Below are 22,163 nucleotides of genomic sequence, written 5' to 3'. Positions count from 1 at the left end.
TGTCGCGTCGATTTCCCTCCGCCCTGCAAGACCGTTCACAGGCCTCATCTCTCTTCAGCTCCGCAAAATGCCCTCTAATCCTGGAAACAAGCGCGTCCGAGTGAGTATCTCGTCCTTCAAGCTACAAGGTGCGAATCCGACTAATAACGCTTTCCCAGGGCGTCTCCGTCTTCCGGCCATTTAGTATGTCCCGCTTACAGCTCCGCTCGCCACTCCATAACTCTCGATACTAACTCAAACAGTCTTTGGCAGCGAAGCGCAACCCTTCGACCCCGAGAAAAAACCCGCAAACGCCCCAGTCGACCACACGCACCAATGGCGCATATTCGTGAAAGGCATCAACGGCGAAGACATCTCCTACTGGTTGAAAAAAGTGCAGTTCAAGCTCCACGAGACCTACCCGCAAAATGTGCGCACAGTCGAGCAACCCCCCTTCGAAGTCGTCGAGACTGGCTGGGGTGAATTCGAGATCCAGATCAAGCTTTACTTTGCACCGGAGTCGAACGAGAAGCCGCAAACCCTTTGGCACAGCTTGAAGCTGCACCCTTACGGCCCTGATGCAGAGGGTATGAAGGAGCGCCGCGAGGTGGTTGTCAGCCAGAACTACGAGGAGGTTATTTTCAATGAGCCTGTTGAGCCGTTCTATGAGATCCTTACGGGTGGGCCGGCTAATGGGGTGCCGAGGGGTAAAGGGAAGAACTCCAAGGTCGGGGGCCGCACGGCGGATATTCCTGTGGGCGATAGTCCTAAGAATCCGTACAGTCGGGCGACTGAGAATAAGGAGCTTGATCGAATGGCCGAGGCTAGGAAGACCGTTGAGCAGATGATCAAGGAGGAGAAGGATCGTCTGGTTGAGCGGGAGAAGACGCTGGCTGAGTTGCGCGAAAGTGAGGGTGTCCCCGCGAACACGAAGAGAAAATGAGCGTTCGATCGTCTCAACCTGCGATTGCCCTGCTTAGGCCAGACACATGTTCAACCTGAGTGCTTCGAACCACGGTCTTCTCGCTGGCATATCATTCCGCTCCCCAACCTTTTCGAGCGCCCCATAGGAGCCACGCTCTCCTCCAATGACCCGAGCTTGATGGGAAATCCAGCTATATTGCCTATGGTCATCAGCTTCTGTCTGTGGTCTTTTCTGTACTACACCTCCCGAAGGTTCATGATTGAACGACGACAAATAAGCCGCTACTGGGAAGGTTAAATTGCTGGTTTCCCCCATCGGCTCGCCCGAACTCAATAAGGGCTTGCATTTGTGGAATGTGAGTCTCTTCTACACCATGCGCGATATGGGCAAATTGGACTCTGTGAGCGCAGAGCGCTATTCCACCACACGCTGGGGAGCATAACGTTGTCCGTGGATGCGGGTTCAAGGGGTACAGTTCCTAACGAGATGGAACTATACATCCCTTCATGTTCGAGTCTAAAGAGGATCAAGATAGCGACGCTCATGTCAACCATTCCTCAAATTTCAATCAGATCTGAAATAAAATACGAGCACATGAAATATAACTAAGCTCAATCAACGTCTATTTTAAACAAGTCATTAAACTATCACGCCAGCGTGACTCTATCTCCAACCCTCTCTAGCAAGCAGCATTCTTCGTGGTATCCCTAGTCTGCTTCAAAAACGGAATCAAACTAGTCCCACCGGTCCCATACAGACCCGAAGGCTTATTATCCTGCAGCCCGTCAATTTGAGAACTCGCCGTAGCGAGATTGACCTTGTCGCTCGTGTGCTCTGCCGGAAGACCACTTCGCGCCGGCATGACAATGTACCGCGTGACGATCTGGATATGCGCATCTCTGAATGAACTGAGTGTCATCACTGCTGCATTATATGCTTCCTTCAGCTCGGGCGCATCCTGCGCGGAAGTCACGTAGGCGCGGATGTTGGAGAGGTCAGAGAGTTTCTCGAGGAAGTGCCTGTGAGAGGCAGGCATGTAGTTTCGCATTTCCTTTTGGTTTGTTAGCATCGATCAAACAGATGACAACATTTGTGTCAGGAGGTGTAGCCGGGAATGATCTTACCTGGATATATCCAGTACCAGGCTTAATATCCCCCGTCGCCGAATGGTTCACGCCAAGGAAGATATCAAACGTTTGAATCAACGAGCTTTGCGCATTGCTACCACCACTGTACTGATGCCATTTTCCCTGGCCCTCACCAACATCATAGAAGACCCCATCTGGCAGCCCAGCCGCGGTCATATTCTTGCTTCCAGCGAGGAAAGGCCGCAGCACGTAAAAGAAGACGTTCGGGTCATTCTTCTCATACATACGGTTAAGAGTAGTGGTGAGGTCCCGAAGGCCATCGCTGAAGCTGTAGAGCAGGGCAGTCAGACGTTGGATATCGTGGACCGTTGCAGCGGCGATTGCGTCCAGCATGAGAGAGAGGAGACGGGCGCCTTTGGCTTCGATGGCGACGGAGATGACCATGAACCATTCTTCGTCTTTTGTTCCGGTAAATGAGGTAAGCAGGGAGACGTTGTCTGGGTCGGTGAGGTCTGCTTCTGGGGCTGTGGTGAAGTTCCACAGGGTGAGGGCTGCATATGTTGCGCAGGGGGGCAGGCCGAGACGAGATGAAATCTCCATGAGTGGTTTGGAGATGCAGGGAGGGAGGATCTAATGAGATTAGATTTGAACGGGGTTTCATATGTCAGTGATGAGGGCTTACATCTTTGGGCTTCTCGCCTCCCCAGATGTATGCGTGCGTCAGGAATCCCAGAATGGAATATGCGCGGCGCCACTCTGGTTCAGATCGCAACCATGATGTTGTGAGGATGGGAAGGTTATCAATCATCGATCTGATCTGGCCGTTCTTGATGAGAGATGGGAGCTGGGAGGCCAGCGTTTCCCATGGGTGGTAGTAGGAATGAGTGAGCCTTGACAAAGGCAGACCATTGGGGAGGAATCCATGGTCTGGGGAGACGGCATAGTCGTCAAGACAGATGTTTGGAGATGGGATCATGATGAAGAAAAATTTGAAGCAAGTTGACGCAAGGCAATCTAATGTAGTTTGTAAAGGTGAACAGGCGCTGGAGGCGTCGCAGTTGCCAAAACTAAAAAGTCGGTGTTTGTGAGTTCTGGCCAGTCTTCATATAGGTGAAGTAATCCCGGCAGAAGGCTGGCGTTAATCAAGAATAATATAGAACATGGTTGTCTGCCGGCTTGCATCGGGTGTTAATTCCTCGATGCTATTCTATGAAGTCCGGATGTTAGACGGATCTCTATCCGTGTTCCGGCTTGCTGGGTTTTTGTATGATGCAATATGATCTTGCGAGACGAGCTCGCGGCTTGTTCTTTCTTTGCAAAGAAACATGCAGGTAATTATCATTGTGCCATAGTCTCACAAAGTGTACATGTACATTTCCATGAACGTACTCCTGCTATGCTCGACAGCCCATAATTCGAATCCCGCCTGCATATGTTGTGTCGGCGTTGCTGACCGCCAACATCTCTGGACCTCGACCTCCACCAATCCGCATGGCAAAAACAAAAACATGCGAGACCAATACTTTCCAAGGTTTCAGTAGTTTCAATTTGTCATAAGAAAGACCGCGCATGTACACGGGAAGGGACGGAAACCCCACCGCCGGAAACGCAACCACTGACGGTCTTATCAGTGGAACCGGATCGTAGAGGCGGAAGCGGATGTAGCATCCGGGTTGCGATCACCCAGATGTCCGATTTGGCGATGACCTTATAAAGTGCAGCTGGATTGTGCGTTACGTCCTGTCTGCGTCTCAATTCCCTAAACTCGGTCCAAGTGGTGTGCGTTTTCTTGCTGTCGCCTTTGCGTCCTTCACGCCCACACATATCACCACCACCACCATCACCATCATGACTGTAGAGACCACCAAGCCCACCTTCCCCGCCGACGCGGCATCGAAAGAATATGCCGCTTCTCTCGATGCGGCGGAGCCTTTGACTAAGATGAGAGAGGAGTTTATCATTCCCTCCAAGGCCAACCTTGCAAGCAAGAAGCTGGCGAAGCCTGGTATGTTCTCGATTCTGTACTTCGCTCATTGCTTGTTCTGACTAGTACAAATAAGGTCTCTCTTCGGAGTCCAGCATTTACTTCTGCGGAAACTCGCTGGGTCTCCAGCCCAAGGCTGCGTCCAAGTACATGGAAGCGCAGCTCGACACATGGGCATCCATCGGTGTCTGTGGACACTTTACTGATCTCGAGGATTCCCCGCTCTCGCAGTGGCAGTTGCTATCCGACCAGGCCGCAAACTCCATGTGCAAGATTGTTGGTGCTGAGCGCGCTGAAGTAGCTGCAATGGGCACCCTGACGATGAACTTGCATCTGTTGCTGGCTAGTTTTTACAAGCCGACTGAGACGAAGCGCAAGATCCTGATGGACTGGAAGGCGTTCCCCAGTGACCACGTAAGTACAAATAATTGATGATGCGCTAATGCAGTGCATCTGCATACGATAAATTTGATTGGCTGGATCTGATCTTTGAATAGTACGCCATCGAATCCCACCTTGCATGGCATGGCCTTGACGCCAAGGAGAACATGGTCCTTATTGGTCCAGATGAGGGGCAGTATGAGATCTCCACCGAGAAGATCCTCTCTTACATTGATCAGCATGTGCATGATGCTGCACTTGTTCTTTTGCCTGGAATCCAGTACTACACGGGCCAGCTGTTCGATATCCCGCGGATCACCAAGTACGCGCAGGAGCGCGGGCTTATCGTTGGCTGGGATTTAGCGCACGCTTACGGCAATGTGGAGATCAAGCTGCATGAGTGGAATGTCGATTTTGCAGCCTGGTGCACATACAAATACGGTAATGCCGGTCCTGGCGCTATGGCCGGTCTCTTTGTGCATGAGCGTCATGGACAAGTTGATTACAGTGAAGGTGAAGATAAGCCAAAATTCCGCCACCGGTTGACTGGGTGGTACGGCGGTGACCGATCTGTGCGGTTTAAGATGGATAACAGTGAGTAACCTACTCTGTGGGATCTGGATTCGATGCTAACATTTTCCAGAATTCAAGCCCATCCCCGGCGCTGGGGGCTTCGTGATCTCCAACCCCTCCGTCATTGACTTGACAACTCTCTGCGCTTCATTGTCCGTCTTCGACAAGACAAACATGGCAGCCCTGCGCCAGAAGTCAATTAAGATGACCGCATACCTGGAGTATCTACTTCTTAAGGATACCACCGACGAGAACCGTCAGTTCCAGATTATTACCCCCTCAGCTCCCACTGCTCGTGGAGCTCAGCTCAGTCTTCTCTTGAAGCCTGGCCTGCTTCACAAGGTGGCTGAGCGGTTGCAAGACGCAGGCATCATTTGTGATAAGCGCGAACCGGATGTTGTCCGTGTCGCTCCCGTGCCTCTTTATAATACGTTTTCGGAAGTGTTCCGGTTCGTGGAGGTGTTCAAGTCTGCTTTGGTGGTGTAGGGTCTTGCGCACACCATATCGCATTTTATGACAATACCATAGACACAAAATTTATTCATGCATACACATTTAAATTTTCAAAAGTTGCCAATATTATCCCACGTATCTCCACTACGAAGGAACTCTTGTCCCTGCGAAAAGAAGTTGGTGGCGAGGATGGAAAAGTCGTCGTTTGTAAGGGTCAACTGTTGTGGTGAAACCAAAGAGCCAGCATGGTAGTCGTGTGCACCGGTAAATGCAGCGTTGGTGCCGAAATTGGGAGTTGTGTAGTTAGAGGGCCGTTCTTCTCCGATGCGAGTTGGGGCGGGCAAGGGCGAAGTTTGCGACACCTCCGCAGCCGCAAGATGAGATCCGGAATAGAGAGAGTCTCCGAACAATCGCCTCGCGGAGTCGGCGTCACTGTTCGAGGAGTATTCCAGAATTTCCCAGAATTTAGACAGGTCAATGAGGAGACTTTGGTTGTGTGCCTCCGGATCAGACTGGTAGGTTGCCGAAACGGCGTCTTCCAAATGTTGCAACCTTTGTGCCTGTACGGAGCGGTTATTGATCAGAGATATTCTTGTTAGAACAGATAAGAGACTTACCAAGCGAGCCATATGAGGCCATCTCTCCCCTATCTGCTGCACAAACTTGACACATTTGGTGAACCTTTCACGCTTCTGCTCCCGGATAGTCAAATTATCCGTAAAACTCAGCTGTAGCTCGATAGTTGCCACAACGGCGGCGCTATATCCCAGCAGTGGATCAGACACCAGAAACGATTTCTCTTCGAAGAAGTTAATGAAATGAATGATCCATGTCGTGTGCGACGAGATCAAATCAGATGTATGCTGGAGAAAGATCTCAGGAATAGTGCTGCGAAAAGTGCGCAGACTCAAAGACAGAAGCAGGGGATGGTTTAAAAGACACAAGATAGTGTGATACATGAATTGGTTCAAGAACCACGGGCCCCAGTAGTCTCGATGGGCTTGTAGTTCATCCAGCGACCTATCGCTGAGGTTGGCTGGTTTGAATCGATGAGTGAGAGGCATGCGTGTCTCGAGATCCATCTGAAGCGCGATAATCTTGGAGTACTCGGAATGAGGGGACCACGGTGGGACATTGCTTGGTCTTCCGCGTAGGCGCACGTACCGTGCGGCGCGGGCGAATACTTCGCTAAGAATTATTGCGTAGGCCATTATGCCTTGGTCTTGAATATTGCTTCTGCGTACTTCGACTGATGATGGGCCTGGGGACATAACGCGAGCTGGTCGGGTTGGACTTTGGGGGAAAGGTGGACCTCCCACGTCTGGAAAGTCGAGGGTTGAGAATTCGCCGCCATGGAGCCGCTTGAGCAGACATATGCTCCAAAAGCATCTTCTGCGCTCTTCACGAAGGACGTTGCTGGTTGGGGTACGGGGCTCGAGTGCAAGGTTGGAGCATTGTGCAAGGTTCATTGCGAGGCTGCTGTGAATGCTGGAACGATGTGTATTGCCATCTGATACAGACCGTTAGCCCAATTCACTCACGCTTTGTCAGGAGCTTACTTGTAAAATCAACAAGACTCAAAAGGCAAAGACACTGTAGCGTTGACAACTCCACAGGACCCTCTGAGACCCGTTTCATCACTAAGCCACGCGCTACTTCAGCATAGCTGTTGACCAGTTCAGTCAGGTCCCTAGTCCTGGGGTATGCATCTGAGAACCGAAGACTCAAAGCGAGCATGGCATATATAATCTCCACTTCACGCGTCTGGAGACTGGCAAGAAAGCTGCTTCTATGAAAGAGAGGAAGAGGCTGAGACTCGCAATACACCAGATAAAGCTTCGCTATAGGGGTGATGTCATCCCATGATGGAAGGATGATTGATGAGCTGGATCCAGGATATGCAGAGGACTCGCTTTCGCCTAAGCGCTCTTCTCTTGAACCGGCACTAGCGGGGATCAGTAAGTGGATTCGGCGTGGGGTTCAATATCCATACCCTAGGTGATCAAGTACAGCTCCTAGTTTGTTCTCTAGGCTATGTAGTCTATCTTCCTATAGTAAGGGGCAGGTCATTAGAGGGACATGATACAGTGAGGTGTCAAAGGGGCTAACCAGCGTGTTTGATGCTGAGACTCCTGAGGCACTCAGCCTAGGCGGCTCTTCAGATGGGGGTAGACGACGTCTCTCATCTGCATAAACACATTGCTGACGTAGTCTTGCACACAGGGAACAGACGGGCTGCTCCCCAGGGCATTTTGCTTTCTTTCTTCTGGGGTATTTATTAGCCAGGTCTGGTGTTGCAAGTGGGACATCATCTCTGGTCTGACCTGCAAGGCTCACAGGCCTGTCGAACCCGCTTGGAAGGCCGTTCGGGATATGTGGAGCTTGTTTCGTCCATGGTTCAAGGATAGAGTCTTCATGTCAGAGAACATTCACATGTGCGTAGTTTCTGAAAGTGGGCATCCGTAAGTGGTGGGATTGCGGTGTTGCCCAATGTATTTATATCTCGAGATAAGGATTGTGTTCATTCACAGACAGGTCCACAGACGAAATCCAAACTACCAGGATGAACAGTACTTCGTCGAAAGGAGCAAGATACTTTCCCTCATTTGATCGAGTAAAGACAAGAGTTAGGTCCAGACAACGATCCTACGAGGCCGTCAAACCCGCTGACTAAGCATTTCACACCGGTTTGGGATCAGCTGAGCTGAAGCGATGTGATGTATTCGTCTTTTGTAGGTTGTGTCCTGGGTCTTGTGTAAGATGTTACTCATGAGAAGGATGTAGAGGATTAACTGTAATCATCTGGCTTGTAAGTCAAAGTTCTGGCCCCAGAAGTGCGACATGCGATTTTAGCGTAAGCCAATGACAGGCTGATTAAAGTAAGCGGTGACAAACATGACTCAAGTGGATGATAAAAACGGATCGGGCTACGAGTTTAGGAGCAAACTTGTGTAAAGGCAACAATCCTCGGATCGGGGCTTGAATTGGTTTATGTACAGCCCAAACCAACTGCTTCCAAATCCATCTAACCCACAACCGGAGTAGAAATACACCGCCAATATAGAGTCAATCTAACATTGCAGCTTCAGCTGCCAGGCCCATCCAAGGGTGGCGTTTAAATCCAGGTCTTGTGGCCCTGTTAACATAGTTAATATAAGTGCGTGAAACCCCGAGTAGGTAGTCCTCGCTCCATAGCGAGGGGAGGGGGTGAGGGTAGACTAACGAAGACCATGCGGAACATGGCGTAGGTGGTAGCTGGAAGGGAGTCATGTCAGTTGTCTGGTCGGGCCATTCTTAATTTCAAGAAGGCTCCACTCACCAGCACCGAGTCCGTAGACGGAGAGCAGGTAGGGGTACACGAGGTAACCGCTACGGGAGGTCTGTTCGACGAAATTGATGTTAGATTGCTGTCGTTGAATGGTTCGAAATGCGGGTTCTTCGGTGCGAACTGACCTTCCACCATTGACGCTTGCCGTCGTGGTTCTGGAACAGGCGCTGGTAGTGGGGGACACGGTTCTCGCGGAACACGAAACTAGAAGCACAACACGAATTAGAAACTGTTTTTGGTATCGTGGGTCGAGCAATCGTCCGTCAGAGTGTCAATTGCAATTGCATGACTGCAGACACTCGCAAGGATTGGCGAAGCGAAATTCGATCGCACTCGCGCGCGGGGCACGATTGGCGTGGAAACAGTTGCGGAATTCGGGGGAGACATACCCGGCCATGCGAGGCACAGTGCGGAACATTTTGCTGGTTGGAGGGGAGAGACGAGGATCTGGTGGGAGAAGGTGTAAGGGCCATGGGACGATGTCGTCGAGTTCGGGAGAGCTTCTCGGTCACATGACTTTCCTCTTCGTTCCGTGCTGAGTCATGGGACCTAAAAGGGGAAAGCGTCATCTGTGAATTTAAGTGTCCCGTCATTGAATGTTGAACTAGAAGGATGGTCGGCGAGCACCTCCTCCCTTGCACGCCCGATGCGACCGGCTCTTCTTCGACTCCTGAAGAGGCCGTCCGCCTTCTCGATCCTCAATTCCCTTGCAGCCACCCCGGTCGGAGTCGAGCAGTTGGAGTCCAGATACACGCGTCTGCGCTGCCGATCGCGATGCGCCGGTGAAATTTCTCTCGATGAGACCGAGGAGAGATCGTCTATACAGGAGCCTGGGTATAGACAGCAGACTGGGGGTGAGAAACGGCCTTTCAGCTTTGCTATCTACGAGATTGAATCGCCATCCGAGAACCGTTCCTCCGAATCTTCACATCGCCCGGACAATACAGATCGACATAGTACGGCTGAGCGTGTCAAAAAAAATCTGCGGCTACAACAAGAGCAACTGGAGTTTGAATCGGATATCGGCCACACAAAAGACATTGGAACACGACTAGTGGATAGCTTGGCGCATCGGCATGACTGTGAGCTTTGGGAGGAACTGCTACGGTTTCGCCAGCGTCATTATGGTGACAAAGGTACACAAGATATTTGGGAGGGCTTGACCATCCGCTTGGATGGTGTGAAGCTTCCCGTGACCGGAGAAAGGGCAGACTTCTTTTGGCAAAGCTTTGTGGACCTGGGTTTGAAGCGACATTTATTTCTCAAGGACGTGGTGGAATATGCAGTAAATATCTGGGAAACGCAAAATGCTTGCTGGAGCAAATTCTACCGAAGTGTCGTGGGTGGTCTTCTTGACCGGGGGATGCAGAAACAGGCCGTGGAGTGGCACCAAAAGCTTCAAGCCTCCGGTCTTGCCCGCCCAGATGATCTGGTCCAGGTCATCCAGCCAGCCATTCATCCAGAATACCTTTCAGCCAGCACAAACTCATTGAAAAACCCTCAACTGCTATCTGCTTTCCAGAGGCTTTCGACTTTCCAGACCATGATCCGTCAAATTCCAGGCCATCAGGTCTACGGTTCAGTCATTCCGGCCCTTTTACGGCAGGGATATGGAGAAGACGCCATCTCATTGCATGCCTTTTTGATAAGAAACGAAGACCATCCAAAATCCTTGGACGAACTACAGCCCTTGATGGAATATGTCAAGAAATATGGGTTTGAGAAGGACTTCACACGAATTCGAGATTATGCCAAAGATCGATTCGAAGAGGAAATTACAGCCGCCGAGCAACAAATACAACCCCCGCATAGGTCAGCTTTGGGACACGCGAAGGAGAATGTTACCGAAGGCAAGCCCTTCAAAGATGAGATAGGAGCCCGACTGTTCGCGACAAGGGCCCTCACTTTCGACATGATACTTGGTACGCTGAAGATGCTTGGCGTATCAGCAATCGGGCCACGAACCGTACGTGAGATGGCCATCCGAGCTCACAGCAGCCAGGATATCCTAGACAAACTCAAGATGCTCCGACAATCCGGTATTTCCATCAGAAACACGGTGTTCACGCGCCTGGTCCAGAAACTAGCCGTGCAAAACCGCGATATCCTTCTTTCCGACCTGCTGGGCAGTGATCAGCACCCCGACGTGCTCGAGGATGTCGAAATGCAGGAGTCACTACTTGTCTCCTACTACATGGCTCGTGATTCACACCAATACAAGATATCTCTCGCCGTCTTGGCAGAGCTATTCCCCGATACCCCGGATTTGCTGGACATCCATTTCCGCAAGCACATTGCAGCCGGGGAATTCGACGCGGCTATCAAAGTGGTTGATGAGCTGGCCCTACGAGGAAGATCCCTCAACGCGGACAGCGTGGATTACATGGCCGAGAAAGTTCTAACGCCTCGCCGATTGAACCGTCGACCACCGCCCGGCAAGCTGCTGTCGACTGCAGAGGAGGCCATGTTCATTTTCAAGGTCATGCAGCGCGTGGTCCCCGCAGGAGTCTATGTCAGTGCGGCATTCTGGGTGGAGTTGCTGAAGCGGCTTGGCATGTCAAATCACTGGGTAGGGCTTCGAGAATGTTGCCTTTGGTTGGCCCGTGAATATTCTAACGAGGCTGTGTCCCAATCACGAATACCCTGGGACCCCTCACAATCGACCACGGCTCCAGTCCATGGACGAGACGGTCGCATGGTTAAACTCATCTTCACACCGCAGATGCAGCATGCCATCGTCCACTGGGGCTTCAAACTCGCCGTGAATCAAGAGAGGAAGTCAAAACTCGCCTACACGCATCCCATCACGGGGGCCAAGCTTATTCCTTGGACTCGGGGTATCATCCTTCTTCGGGAGCTGGAGCAAGCTGGTCTTGCACTCCAGAGGCGTGAGATTCGCCGCGCGGCTCGGTCTCGGCTGGCCATGCTATTCAGCCGGTGGTGCCCTTCCCAGCAACGAATGAACCGTATGCTGCGACGAGAGAATCCTTACAGTCTGGAACAAGTAGCGGTGGACATCCTTCGTGCCTGGGGTAATTTCAGCCTGTTCAACGGAATGGAAGTCTCAAACCCACGGCGACTGGTGAATCCATCGCGTACGAAATATTCGAGACGGCGCACTGCGCGAGTGATCCTGCCACGAAGGATGCCGCGGTGATCCAATGTACATTACTATACCCATTCACAAATAATAGCGACTTCAATGTTAGAATCCAGGCCTGATCTGTGATCGCATGTCATCCATCGGTAGAAGCGGACTCCTCCCCAAAGTCCGAGAACACGGGCTGTGCAACACTCGTCAACGCTTCAGCCATTCTGGGCATGCGTACTCTACCTAACGCACGCCTTGGCCTACCATTAAACAATAGGTGATAAGCCAATAAAAACCAATAAAAACCAGTCGGCGGCGGTGCAGATCCACGATCTAAGAATAGTTGAGACGGCAACGCGGCCTGGACCCGCAATTCATCGTCACTCTAAACATTCCCCGGTCCCTTCTTATTCTATCTCCTCTCCGGCTGTCCTCAGCATACCATCCTACACCAAAATGAGGGCCTTCAGTTTGCTGGTTCTGTTGCCCGTGGCGCTTGCCAACCCTCTGAATGTGCGCTCGACAGCTTGCAACAATTCCCCTGACTTATGCTCCAAGTCCTACGGCGAGATCACCCACCTCGGTGCCCACGACAGTCCCTTTGTGCGCGACTCCACCACTAGCGACTCCGTCGCAGGCGACCAGTACGTTCTTCTGTGAAGCCTGTCGTAACTTGATCCTAACCCATTCTCGCGCGTAGATACTACGATACCCCTACACAACTAGATGCCGGCGTCCGGCTGGTCACAGGCCAAGTACACCAGAGCAACTCGCAATGGCACCTATGCCACACAAGCTGCGACCTGCTAGACGCAGGTCTATTGAGCTCCTGGCTAGGAGACATCAAGACCTGGCTGGACGACAATCCCAATGAAGGTATGTTTACTTGAAACACGCAGATGCGGAGAACGGACTAACAGACCCGCACAGTCGTCACAGTACTCCTAGTCAACTCAGACAGCGCATCTGCCTCAGACCTAAACACCGAGTTCGAGACAGCTAACATAACTTCCTACGCCTACGAGCCTACCTCACTCGATTCTGCCCCAACCTCCTGGCCAACCCTCCAAACAATGATCAATGACGGCAAGCGCCTCGTCGTCTTCATCGCCTCCCTCACGACCAGCTCCAGCTACCCATATCTCATGGATGAATTCACTTTCGTCTGGGAGAATCCATATAACGTAATCTCGCCCTCGAACTTCTCCTGCGTCCCCCAGCGTCCCTCGTCCGTCTCCGGCTCCGCCTCGACAGCTCTCTCCTCCAACCGTCTCCCGCTGATGAACCACTTCCTGTACTCGAGCGATCTTTCTTCCCTCGGAATCGAGTACCCGAACGCTAGCTACGTGTCCACCACCAACGCCCCGTCCGGCGGGGTGGGTAACCTCGGCAGCACGGCGACCAAGTGCAAGTCCGCGTGGGACGGGCGTCAGCCGACATTCATCCTGGTGGATTTCTTCAACCGGGGCCCTGCGATTGAAACAGTCGATAACTTGAATAATGTTACCAATGCCGTTGGCCGTACATCGCTCACCACCTCCGCCGCAGAGTCGAGCGACGGGTCCACGATCAGCAACGTGTTCAAGGACTTGGTTGGACTGGCTGAGGCGGCGGCGGCGGGTTCTACGCCAACCATGGGCAACTGGATCTGGGTTGGTGGGAACTGGGGCAGTGTGCTTGGAGGAGGAATCTCCCTCTAAACGCACCACCTCGTATTCTCTGTTTTATCGTGCAGCGTTCTTGTTTCTCGGATATTCCTTGGAGTCTTGAGTCTTGTATCCACAAAGACTCGGGCCAGTACATAGAGCATAGATATAGATATGGATAGGGATATGGGTCTATTGAGACGGGTTCTTTCCCGCAAAAGGAAACCCGGCGTTATGGATGATTTGGGTTTGGGCTGGAATGAGTAACGACTTGTCTTCTGTATTAGGAAATGAAATTCAACTTTGAAGTCGATACATCCGTGTCCAGATGAATAGTGCTGTTCTATTGAGGATCCTTGCCCAACAACTGTCGCACCTTGTTCACCTTATCCTCCGCAGTCTGCACCTTATCCGTCCTGAACGGAACCAGACCGGCCGTTAGTATAATTGTGATCTCTGGTGCAGGGATAGGGAAACGTGCAACGTGATAGCGACGAGGCAAAAGTAGAAAAACGAGGTAAGCTCACCTCGACCCAACTCGGATATCGGTCTGAATCCGCACGATCCCCTGTTGATGGAGGAGTGTATGCGCCTGCCCGATCACCTGGTGCACTCGGTCCCAGGGACCTTCTGTTGGTGACCCAGTGGTTAGCTTTAGGCCGTCATAGTGTTTGAGGGAGTGTCTTGGGTGGTGATATATGGTGGTTGGATCGTAAAACCGGACTTGGCGTGGTGTGCCACAGTATCCGAAAGACTCCCCAAGTGAGGTACATCTAGGCACCGAGGTAGATAGCCGCGAAGAGGGAATACGTACCCAGAGTCGTCCCCGCAGAATGCATGGTGTATTTCACCCCCGATTGCTCGATCAGCCGCTGGACGTCGGCGATTTGCGCCGAGACTGAAGCCGAGGCGGTACCAATCTGGAGGTCTGTGAGTGGGTGCAAATGATGACTACCTAGCAGCTATGTGCTTACCGGGATCAGACAGAAATCTGCGGTGCACTTCTCAGGAGTGGGGAGGCCTGTGTAGTCCATTGTGGGTGGTTGAAGGTGCGATGGCGGGGTGTGGGGAGATGTGTTGTCTGCACTACAAAGTGACCGCAAAGTATTTCCTAAAAGTTGTCAAGTACCGTACCTTTGACTGTACGGTAAAATGGGAAAATTAAACATCGAAAATCGATTGTATATTATTTTCACTGGGCTGAACTCGGTGACGCTGGCCCTGCTTTATCAGCGCGTTCGCTGACCGCCGCGAACCTAGGTTCTCTTCTTCTACCTTCACCTGGCATCAACTATCACCAACTTACTTTCTGATTGGATTGGAATGATCGCCTCCAGGGTCAGCGCCACTGTTGTGATGAACCCCCACCATTGGGACTAAACCCTGCACGTTATCCGCCCCGGGTTTCGTCTTTTCTCCGACTCGTTCAACGTCCCAAACGGCGAACCGCCAACGGGCGGTTTGGCGGCTTGCGTGTTCGTGTTCCTCGCCGTCACCGCCAGACTCGACGACTCGTCCGATTCACCTGCGCCACGCTGCAGTCTGATACCCGCGATCCTCAACTCTCCTCGCTACTCGCTCGGCTCAAACCCACCCAAGCTGAATCAGTCTTAGCTCCAGTACTGGATGCAGGCATAACCGATCGGCCTAGTAGCTTGTATTTACATGGCCAATCGCCATCGATCGCCTCGACCGCTCATCTCAAATCTCCACCGAATCATCCCAGATCCCTGGAAATCGACTCCGTGGCTTGAAGCCCCCTTAACCCCCATAGAGAAAAAAAAGTCATGCTCCTGGAGACTGTCCATTCCCACCTACCATCATTTCTCCACGAATGACAAAACCCAGTCTCCTTGAGCTCCCCCCGGGAGTTCAGCTTGTCTATCTCGCCGAGGGTGGCGCAAATGTGATCTATCGCTTTGTCTCTGCGCCGCTCAAATCTCTCGAAAAGGAACCCAAGAGACCACTGTCACCAGTTGCGATCGACAGTCTCGAGAATCGTGCCGTACCGGCCTCATTCAAAGGCAAATTGCTCCGTCTGCGCAAAGAAACCGCCGCAAACCAATCATACAAAGAAATCGTCCAGAACTTCAACAATATCGTGCGACCCCTCTTCAAACCCGAAGAGCTAGTCGACCAGACACTCATCCGTCTACCGGAGGGATTAATCCAGCGCTGCAATGAGCTCCTTCATATCGATGAACTAAACGGCAAGCGGCCGAAGAAGCGGCATGGCGGATACTTGTGCTTGAACGAGCCGTTCGGTCTACTGATCACCGACATGACCACTGCCGACGATCCCAACGCCACATTAGCGGAGTTGAAGCCAAAATGGCTAATTCAGTCCCCTTCGGCACCTACCTCAGCCCGCAGGTGCCGGACGTGTGCATTAAGAGAGATGAAGAACCACGAAGCACGAAGACTGGGACAGAAAGAGCAACGATCCTTCTGTCCGCTGGATCTTGTCTCCGAACGCTTGGATAGCGTCCTGCGGGCGACGGGTTTCATAAAAGGATGCAATGACCGACACCGACTTGCGCGCATATTGCACCGCAATCCTACATTGCAAAAGCTTCAATCTCAGCAAAAATCCCGGCGAGAAGTCGGCCTGCTTGGACCGCCGGCACAGTCTCAGGAGATGTCACTTGATATGACGCTCCGAGACTGTACGATGTTTATCAAGGTAATTTCCTTTATCTCCCAGCTAGATTACGTTTTCACTAATATAGTTACCAGATCCCCCGAGACGAAATGTCTGCAGTAGAAATCCGCCTCGGCGACCTCGACCTGAAAACAGGCGCCGGAGGCAAAGCCAAGTACTGGCGAGATCTCGAAAACAACCTCATCGACGGGGGCTGGTATCACGGGTTCAACAGTCAAGGTCCAAGCGAGTGTGCGTTGCAGCGGGGTCAAATCTGACATGAAAACAACGATCTATGAGTTCCATACCGGCTTGATGTTACGACTCAAGGTCCGACGATTTTCTTTTTTGACATATTTATGAGGTGGACAATTGTTTGTACAATACTTCGGGGACCTTGTTTCATGCTACCATTGGGTAGTGTTTAATGGGTTTGCTAATGTGCGCATCTTCAATTATGACCTGAAAAAGGGCACAGCACCTTGTTGACTTCAAGGTACTATTTTTGGGTCCGGTTATCTACAATGCTTCGGAGCTTGGATATCTCTGTGAAATCAGAAATAGAGATTATAATTTACTCCGTCAAGTCGTGAAGACAGGCATTCAAACTCCTCGATTACTCGACAAGAACCAATAGATGTACATTACCGCCAATCATAGATAAAGCCAATCCCAGAACAAGAAATATAAAACATCATACAAAGTCCCAAAATCCAAAAGTCCTCATACAACCACTTAATTGGTAGGATAAGCAGCAGGCTGCGCCGCAGGCTGGCTATAATCGCCAGATGGCATAGCACGAGTAAACTCGTCCATCGGACCCGGCTCAGCACGGAGGTTCAGCTTCTTGTTATCCAGAAGACCGCCGAGCACGCCAGAGTCGCTGGAGGTAGCATTGGAGGAAGTAGGTCTCATAGACGAGCTCAGGGTGGATGGAGTGGAGGTGTAAGAGCCCGAAGTAGTTGTCGTGGAGTTAGGTGCCATTGAGGAAGTTCGTGCCATGGATGAGGTGCCAGCCGTGGAGTTAGATTGCACTGAGGAAGTCCGTGCCATGGATGAGGTGCCAGCCGTGGTGTTGGATGACTGTGACGCCATGGAGGAGTTGTGGCCAGTAGAGGACTCGGGGGCCATGGATTGGCTGGGAACAGCGCCGTATTGGCCGTGAGCGACAACGGAGCCACTGAGGAGGGCTAGGAGGGAGGTTACGAGGATTTGTTTGAAATACATGGCTGGAGGATTGGTGGATTGGATGGGATTTGGATGGATGGCAAACGGTGCTCTGGAAGGACGGGGCTTTTTGTATTTGGCTCTGGGTCTTTGATAGTCTTTGTCTGTATAGTTGGTGGGCCCTTGCATGAAGCGTCATGGAGGTTGGTGATCGCTGTTGGAGATTTGATGTCTCATATTACCTTAAAAATCTGGGTGGTCGAAATTAAGATCTACTTGGGATCGCATCACCTTGCGGGACTAAAGGCCTTGTGTGCTCTAGCAAACACAAAGGTTGAACCATCCTAATACGATAATGGGATAATGGAGAAAGTAGCACTTGATGTGGTTTGAAGCATTTGAACATGTGAATTATCTCGAAATCGAATACGAAACGCCTTGTCACGGCGGCACTAATCGAGACCAGATTTGACTCGCCCAATGACGGGTAATGTCTAAGTAAAAGTGACTTCATTGTTTACGCGGACTAAAACAATAGTCTTAAAGTAAGCTCATTAGCGGACAGCCCTTCCCGAAGACCAGCAAGGGCTTCTAAACTCCGGGTTGGCAATTTCCTACCCACAAACCCCTTGCATGGTAGGGATAGATGTGAGCCACCACGCCAGTTGAAATCATCTGCCGAGCTTGACAGAACTCAAATCCGGACTTGGATGGAGATGCTATCCAGCGTATAGATATTCAAGGCAATATACCTGGATGTCTCTTTCTATATCCACTATAGCCTCTCTACCTCTTAGCCTTCTTTTCCTTGATTCTGACGTTAATAATGCTGTCGGGAGTGGTAGATATAGATGTAGTTATGAAGTGAGGGGTAGGCCTAATAACCGTGATTATATAGGTTAGTAAAGGGAGAGCATAGTAAATACTTAAGTGAGAGATAAATGAGAGAGCAGGAAAATCGGACGAAAAGCGGTGAGAGGTGACAGAACGGGAACTTCATGTTGAATTGGAAGCTTTGGGTAAATGCATACACCTAAATCCCGACAGGTATAATTTTAGGTAATGAATAATAAGCGTTACATATCTGCCACCAAGTCAGGACATGCTATTGAAAACAGTAGACTATAATTACAGGCAAAAATTTGATATCAAAACAACGTACAGTTGCTGAGATATGGACCAAAAGAAATGGGTATTTAGTATGGAATTTGGAGTGTCCGGAACAGAAGTGGGGGCACGTCAGCGCTGCGGGGCATTCTGTCATATAGAGAGATCAGCCCAACCGCTACTTAATAATGTGAAACAGCAAATCGAATCCTTCAATGATCCTTTTGACCGCTTCCTCATTCAACCCATCAGAGCGTGCTGCTGTGTAATCGAGGAGCTACGCAGGTGGGTTACATAAGCCCATACCTAGCGAGGCCTAACCAGGAAGTTGCTGAGCTGAACCGAAAGCCAGTCAGTTTATATAGCGTAATCAATACCAAGAGCGAGAGCCTTTCTTCCCTTCCCCTGAAATCAAGCAGGTCTTTCTCTCTTTCAACGCGCAAATATGAATTTCCTGATATCCTTCATTCTGGCGATATGGGAGACGATCACAGTCCCATCATCCGTCTCCTCGGTATTGCCGCAGTCCCCGCAGTCCCCGCAGTCCCCGGAACATCCTCAGCACCACTCGATATGGGATCGTATAAGATATACCCCCGCAATCATAAGACTTTCTGCGCGATCGAATGCTGAGTGCTTTCTCAAGATTCTCCCCTCGGCAAATCTCCACTTCCATTCTTGCTATTCCACTTTTGAATGCGCCCGCCTTGATGTCCCATTGGACTGGAAGAATGAAGCTACCGATTCACAACGAGTCGCCATTGCATTAATCAGACTGCCCGCAAAAGTAGACGTGAGCGACCCACGGTACGGCGGTTCAATTCTGATTAACCCAGGTATTTCCAATGATCATTCACTCCGCAACGTAATATACGGCAGTACCTGTCCCAGTTCTGCTGATACAGCCTTCTTAGGTGGTCCAGGAGGCTCAGGCATTAAGTTTGCCCGTCTTCATGGGAACAATCTCCAAACGATCGTCGATTCTCCGTTCAGCCCCGATGACGCTGAATCAACGAGGATAGAGAAGTATTTCGATATCATAGCTTTTGACCCCCGGGGTGTCGGCTTTACTACTCCATCATTCACATGCTTTGCCAACGCCCAGCAGAGGTGGTTGTGGCAGGTAGCTTCTGAGACGGATGGCTTACTAGGCAGCTCGGATGTGGCATTTAGCCGTATGTGGGCGAGGAAGAAGGCTCTTGCTGAGACCTGCTATTCCCAAGTAGGGGACGAGGGGATTGGTACACGAATGAATACTCCAATCATTGCGATGGATATGGCTGCGATTGTAGAAGCCTTAGCGAGATGGAGAGGAAAGTGGACTCAGTTCAGCCAGCCAATTCGGGAACCTCAAAATCCTATAGAAAAGCCGGATCTGCGGCTATATAAGCTGCAATATTGGGGATTCTCATATGGAACTCTGTTAGGTGAAACATTTGCAAGTATGTATCCACATCTCGTGGGCCGTTTGGTACTGGATGGTATTGTTGATAGTGATCGCCATTATGCTGGTAAGTGCATTATTCTACCCTGGTCTGCTGGTTGCTAAGAGCATAGGGACCTGGGACGGAAACATTAACGATGCAGATGCTATCATGGAGCGATTCAGCATCTATTGCTATCAAGCAGGGCCTGATAAATGCGATTTATTCTCTGAAAAGGGTCCGAGATACATCCAATCCTCGCTTGACGATATTGTCGCGTTTGCAAGAAATACAACTAAATCCGTGTTATCCGCACACGGACCTGAGATTGTCACCTATAGCGACGTGCAGAAGATCATCCGAGATTCATTATATGAGCCATTCAAGGAATTTGATGGTCTAGCCCGGGCATTAAACAACTTAGCTAATGGGGATGGGAGCATCATTGCAAATCGAAAGCAAACATCACCGCCACAGGATATTTTCTTTGAACCTGCTGATTATGCAGAAGAAGTGGTCGGAGCCATATCCTGCTCCGATGGTCCTGACCAGAGCAATACAACAAAAGGGGAGTTTGTGGAATATTGGCAGAAGATGCGTCACCAGAGCATCTACCTTGGTGACCGGTGGAGTCAAAATCGACTGCTCTGTCTTTTTTGGAAAACCAGACTTGAATTCACGTACTCTGGTAAGAGATCGCATTTGTTCTGTATATTCTCCAGCTCTTAAACATACACTGACTACTATTGGTATCTCTAAAGGGCCGATTGGAGTCCTCACAGAGCCGATCTTGTTTATTGGAAACAGTTTGGACCCCGTCACGTCGCTTGATAAGTATGCCAATCTTGATATCAAATCTACGAAATCGGCCACATACATTAACACGCTTTTTTTTGCTAAGTGCCAAAAGGATGAGTCTCAGGTTTCCTGGGTCGAGTCTCATCCAACAAAACTCAGAAGGTGTAAGTCAAACGATACGTTTACTATCCCGAATAATGACTAAAATATAATGACAAATTTCAGCATCTGTCACTTGCAACACCCTCTCTTTGCACCGCAAAAGCTGTTCGACGCTATTTTCAAACCGGCATACTTCCAACTCGTGGGACGTTGTGCCCGGTCTATGATAGACCATTTGGCTTACCAGGCGATAGGGAAACATTTCCTTTGGAGAAGGGTGACGATGACCTGCTCAAGGCCTTGAGGTCTATAGCGGGTCAAATGTGGTGATAGAGAGAAAGGATAAAGGTGACCGTGTTTCTAAGGGGTATTTACGATCTTGGCACAGACTACCACAATGTTTTTTACAATATACACCTCAAATTAAATTTTCATCCTCTCTCTTGCGTAAAGTTTTACAATACTATAATCTCCATAATTGAGGCATTGGGATTCTACTGAGCCAAACTATTGATGGAGTATTATCAACAGCGCATACATTGTTCATGTTGAAAAAAGCACGTATTGATCTTACCCTGTGATTCACTCCCCGACTCTTCGGCTTTGTTGCTCTAATCAAATTGCGGTCGATCGTGTATTGTCTTTCCCATTGCATATCACCAGAGCCGACGGTCAATGAAGGCTGTCTATAAGTTGATAACATCGCCATGCCAGTCAGATACGTAGCTCAACTGGTCCTTGAACGTAGGTCGTTGGCGGAACAGCTCCACCAAAGGCAAGAATAAGTTGCGCCCGCCAGAAGAACTCATATGGGCTTCATTATCAGCCTTGAGCTCGTCCCACGAGATCCATTCCCACCCAGAGCACTTCTCAGGTTCGAGATTCTGATTGGGTGTCATTCCAAGCACGAATAAGAGGAAATCAAAAGCAAAAAGCAGTATTGCTGCACGTACCTGAGGCTGAGCTCCAGCGTCGACAATTCCAGCCATGAAAATGGTAATATAATGCTTTTTTTCCTTTTCGAAGACGCTGTTGACTGCGGTCAGGAATTGCAGGTTGCGGATCTGCAGACCCGTTTCCTCGAGGAGCTCGCGTGCCGCGCAGGTCTCGAAGGACTCGCCGAATTCAAGATGTCCGCCCGGTAAAGCCCATGTGCCTGAAACAAAATAACAGTGAGATGTGTGTGTTACGCGGTGGAATAGTGTTCCAGCGTGAAGATCGACTGGTTGTGACTCATAAATTGGCGAACTCACCGGCACCGTGACTTCCCTTTCGTTCTCCGAGGATGAATTGGCCCTCAGAGTTCAAGGCAAAGACACCAACTCCAACTTTGGGCTCCATCGTGAATTTGAACCGGATTCGTTGGTTCGTAGATGCGTGATAGGTCGATGTTGACCTGCGAGGGGATTTCGTGGGGCAAAGCGGGGTTCCATTATCGGCAACACAAGCAGATATTGCGAGGTGATGATACACTTT

The 22,163-nt window shown here is 50.5% G+C and overlaps 12 protein-coding genes across 12 annotated transcripts; 6 read left to right on the top strand and 6 right to left on the bottom strand.

Annotated features, from left to right (window-relative positions):
• Window positions 1-67: 67 nt before the first annotated feature.
• Window positions 68-922, top strand: yaf9 (YEATS domain-containing protein YAF9; the record flags this gene model as incomplete). Its single annotated transcript, XM_058449810.1, has 3 exons — window positions 68-100; window positions 159-183; window positions 243-922. 3 exons carry the CDS (start codon window positions 68-70, stop codon window positions 920-922), a joined length of 738 nt encoding a protein of 245 aa, XP_058312154.1.
• A 661-nt stretch (window positions 923-1,583) lies between these two features.
• Window positions 1,584-2,968, bottom strand: N7498_002747 (indoleamine 2,3-dioxygenase; the record flags this gene model as incomplete). Its single annotated transcript, XM_058449809.1, has 3 exons — window positions 1,584-1,955; window positions 2,029-2,622; window positions 2,675-2,968. The coding sequence occupies 3 exons, from the start codon at window positions 2,966-2,968 to the stop codon at window positions 1,584-1,586; spliced, it is 1,260 nt and encodes a 419-aa protein (XP_058312153.1).
• An 872-nt stretch (window positions 2,969-3,840) lies between these two features.
• Window positions 3,841-5,416, top strand: N7498_002746 (kynureninase; the record flags this gene model as incomplete). Its single annotated transcript, XM_058449808.1, has 4 exons — window positions 3,841-3,997; window positions 4,053-4,390; window positions 4,474-4,951; window positions 5,001-5,416. The coding sequence occupies 4 exons, from the start codon at window positions 3,841-3,843 to the stop codon at window positions 5,414-5,416; spliced, it is 1,389 nt and encodes a 462-aa protein (XP_058312152.1).
• Window positions 5,417-5,493: 77 nt separating this feature from the next.
• On the bottom strand, window positions 5,494-7,778 carry N7498_002745 (uncharacterized protein; the record flags this gene model as incomplete). Its single annotated transcript, XM_058449807.1, has 6 exons — window positions 5,494-5,943; window positions 6,001-6,893; window positions 6,925-7,328; window positions 7,377-7,432; window positions 7,493-7,649; window positions 7,708-7,778. 6 exons carry the CDS (start codon window positions 7,776-7,778, stop codon window positions 5,494-5,496), a joined length of 2,031 nt encoding a protein of 676 aa, XP_058312151.1.
• Window positions 7,779-8,479: 701 nt separating this feature from the next.
• On the bottom strand, window positions 8,480-9,184 carry N7498_002744 (cytochrome c oxidase subunit 7). The gene is made up of 5 exons (XM_058449806.1): window positions 9,101-9,184; window positions 8,837-8,915; window positions 8,703-8,763; window positions 8,607-8,638; window positions 8,480-8,519 (listed from the first exon to the last, which is right to left on the bottom strand). Exons 1-5 carry the CDS (start codon window positions 9,127-9,129, stop codon window positions 8,499-8,501), a joined length of 222 nt encoding a protein of 73 aa, XP_058312150.1. The 5' UTR covers window positions 9,130-9,184; the 3' UTR covers window positions 8,480-8,498.
• Window positions 9,185-9,357: 173 nt separating this feature from the next.
• On the top strand, window positions 9,358-11,868 carry N7498_002743 (uncharacterized protein; the record flags this gene model as incomplete). Its single annotated transcript, XM_058449805.1, has 1 exon — window positions 9,358-11,868. The coding sequence occupies one exon, from the start codon at window positions 9,358-9,360 to the stop codon at window positions 11,866-11,868; it is 2,511 nt and encodes an 836-aa protein (XP_058312149.1).
• Window positions 11,869-12,258: 390 nt separating this feature from the next.
• On the top strand, window positions 12,259-13,502 carry N7498_002742 (uncharacterized protein; the record flags this gene model as incomplete). Its single annotated transcript, XM_058449804.1, has 3 exons — window positions 12,259-12,446; window positions 12,503-12,678; window positions 12,733-13,502. 3 exons carry the CDS (start codon window positions 12,259-12,261, stop codon window positions 13,500-13,502), a joined length of 1,134 nt encoding a protein of 377 aa, XP_058312148.1.
• Window positions 13,503-13,791: 289 nt separating this feature from the next.
• Window positions 13,792-14,482, bottom strand: N7498_002741 (thiamine-binding protein; the record flags this gene model as incomplete). The annotated part of the gene is made up of 4 exons (XM_058449803.1): window positions 13,792-13,864; window positions 13,976-14,078; window positions 14,263-14,368; window positions 14,423-14,482. 4 exons carry the CDS (start codon window positions 14,480-14,482, stop codon window positions 13,792-13,794), a joined length of 342 nt encoding a protein of 113 aa, XP_058312147.1.
• Window positions 14,483-15,282: 800 nt separating this feature from the next.
• On the top strand, window positions 15,283-16,367 carry N7498_002740 (inositol-pentakisphosphate 2-kinase; the record flags this gene model as incomplete). Its single annotated transcript, XM_058449802.1, has 2 exons — window positions 15,283-16,131; window positions 16,185-16,367. 2 exons carry the CDS (start codon window positions 15,283-15,285, stop codon window positions 16,365-16,367), a joined length of 1,032 nt encoding a protein of 343 aa, XP_058312146.1.
• Window positions 16,368-16,824: 457 nt separating this feature from the next.
• N7498_002739 (uncharacterized protein) lies at window positions 16,825-17,316 on the bottom strand (the record flags this gene model as incomplete). Its single annotated transcript, XM_058449801.1, has 1 exon — window positions 16,825-17,316. The coding sequence occupies one exon, from the start codon at window positions 17,314-17,316 to the stop codon at window positions 16,825-16,827; it is 492 nt and encodes a 163-aa protein (XP_058312145.1).
• A 1,492-nt stretch (window positions 17,317-18,808) lies between these two features.
• On the top strand, window positions 18,809-20,914 carry N7498_002738 (uncharacterized protein; the record flags this gene model as incomplete). The annotated part of the gene is made up of 4 exons (XM_058449800.1): window positions 18,809-19,874; window positions 19,921-20,475; window positions 20,510-20,749; window positions 20,811-20,914. The coding sequence occupies 4 exons, from the start codon at window positions 18,809-18,811 to the stop codon at window positions 20,912-20,914; spliced, it is 1,965 nt and encodes a 654-aa protein (XP_058312144.1).
• Window positions 20,915-21,373: 459 nt separating this feature from the next.
• N7498_002737 (nucleotide triphosphate diphosphatase NUDT15) lies at window positions 21,374-22,028 on the bottom strand (the record flags this gene model as incomplete). Its single annotated transcript, XM_058449799.1, has 3 exons — window positions 21,374-21,571; window positions 21,641-21,843; window positions 21,941-22,028. 3 exons carry the CDS (start codon window positions 22,026-22,028, stop codon window positions 21,374-21,376), a joined length of 489 nt encoding a protein of 162 aa, XP_058312143.1.
• Between the last annotated feature and the right edge of the window lie 135 nt (window positions 22,029-22,163).

This window comes from Penicillium cinerascens, assembly GCF_028974065.1.
Source record: "Penicillium cinerascens strain IBT 15544 chromosome Unknown contig_1_segment0_segment0, whole genome shotgun sequence".
NCBI lineage: Eukaryota > Fungi > Ascomycota > Eurotiomycetes > Eurotiales > Aspergillaceae > Penicillium > Penicillium cinerascens.
Note: the sequence above shows the minus strand (reverse complement) of the source record. Positions and strands in the feature narration are given on the sequence as shown.

Excerpts from the sequence above, each read along its gene's own strand:
- N7498_002744 (XM_058449806.1), bottom strand. The coding sequence starts at position 9,129 with ATGTTCCGCACTGTGCCTCGCATGGCCGG. Across the intron at positions 8,916-9,100 it reads ACTGTGCCTCGCATGGCCGG|TTTCGTGTTCCGCGAGAACC; the intron begins GTATGTCTCCCC and ends TTGTGCTTCTAG. Across the intron at positions 8,520-8,606 it reads CCATGTTCCGCATGGTCTTC|GGCCACAAGACCTGGATTTA; the intron begins GTTAGTCTACCC and ends CTATGTTAACAG.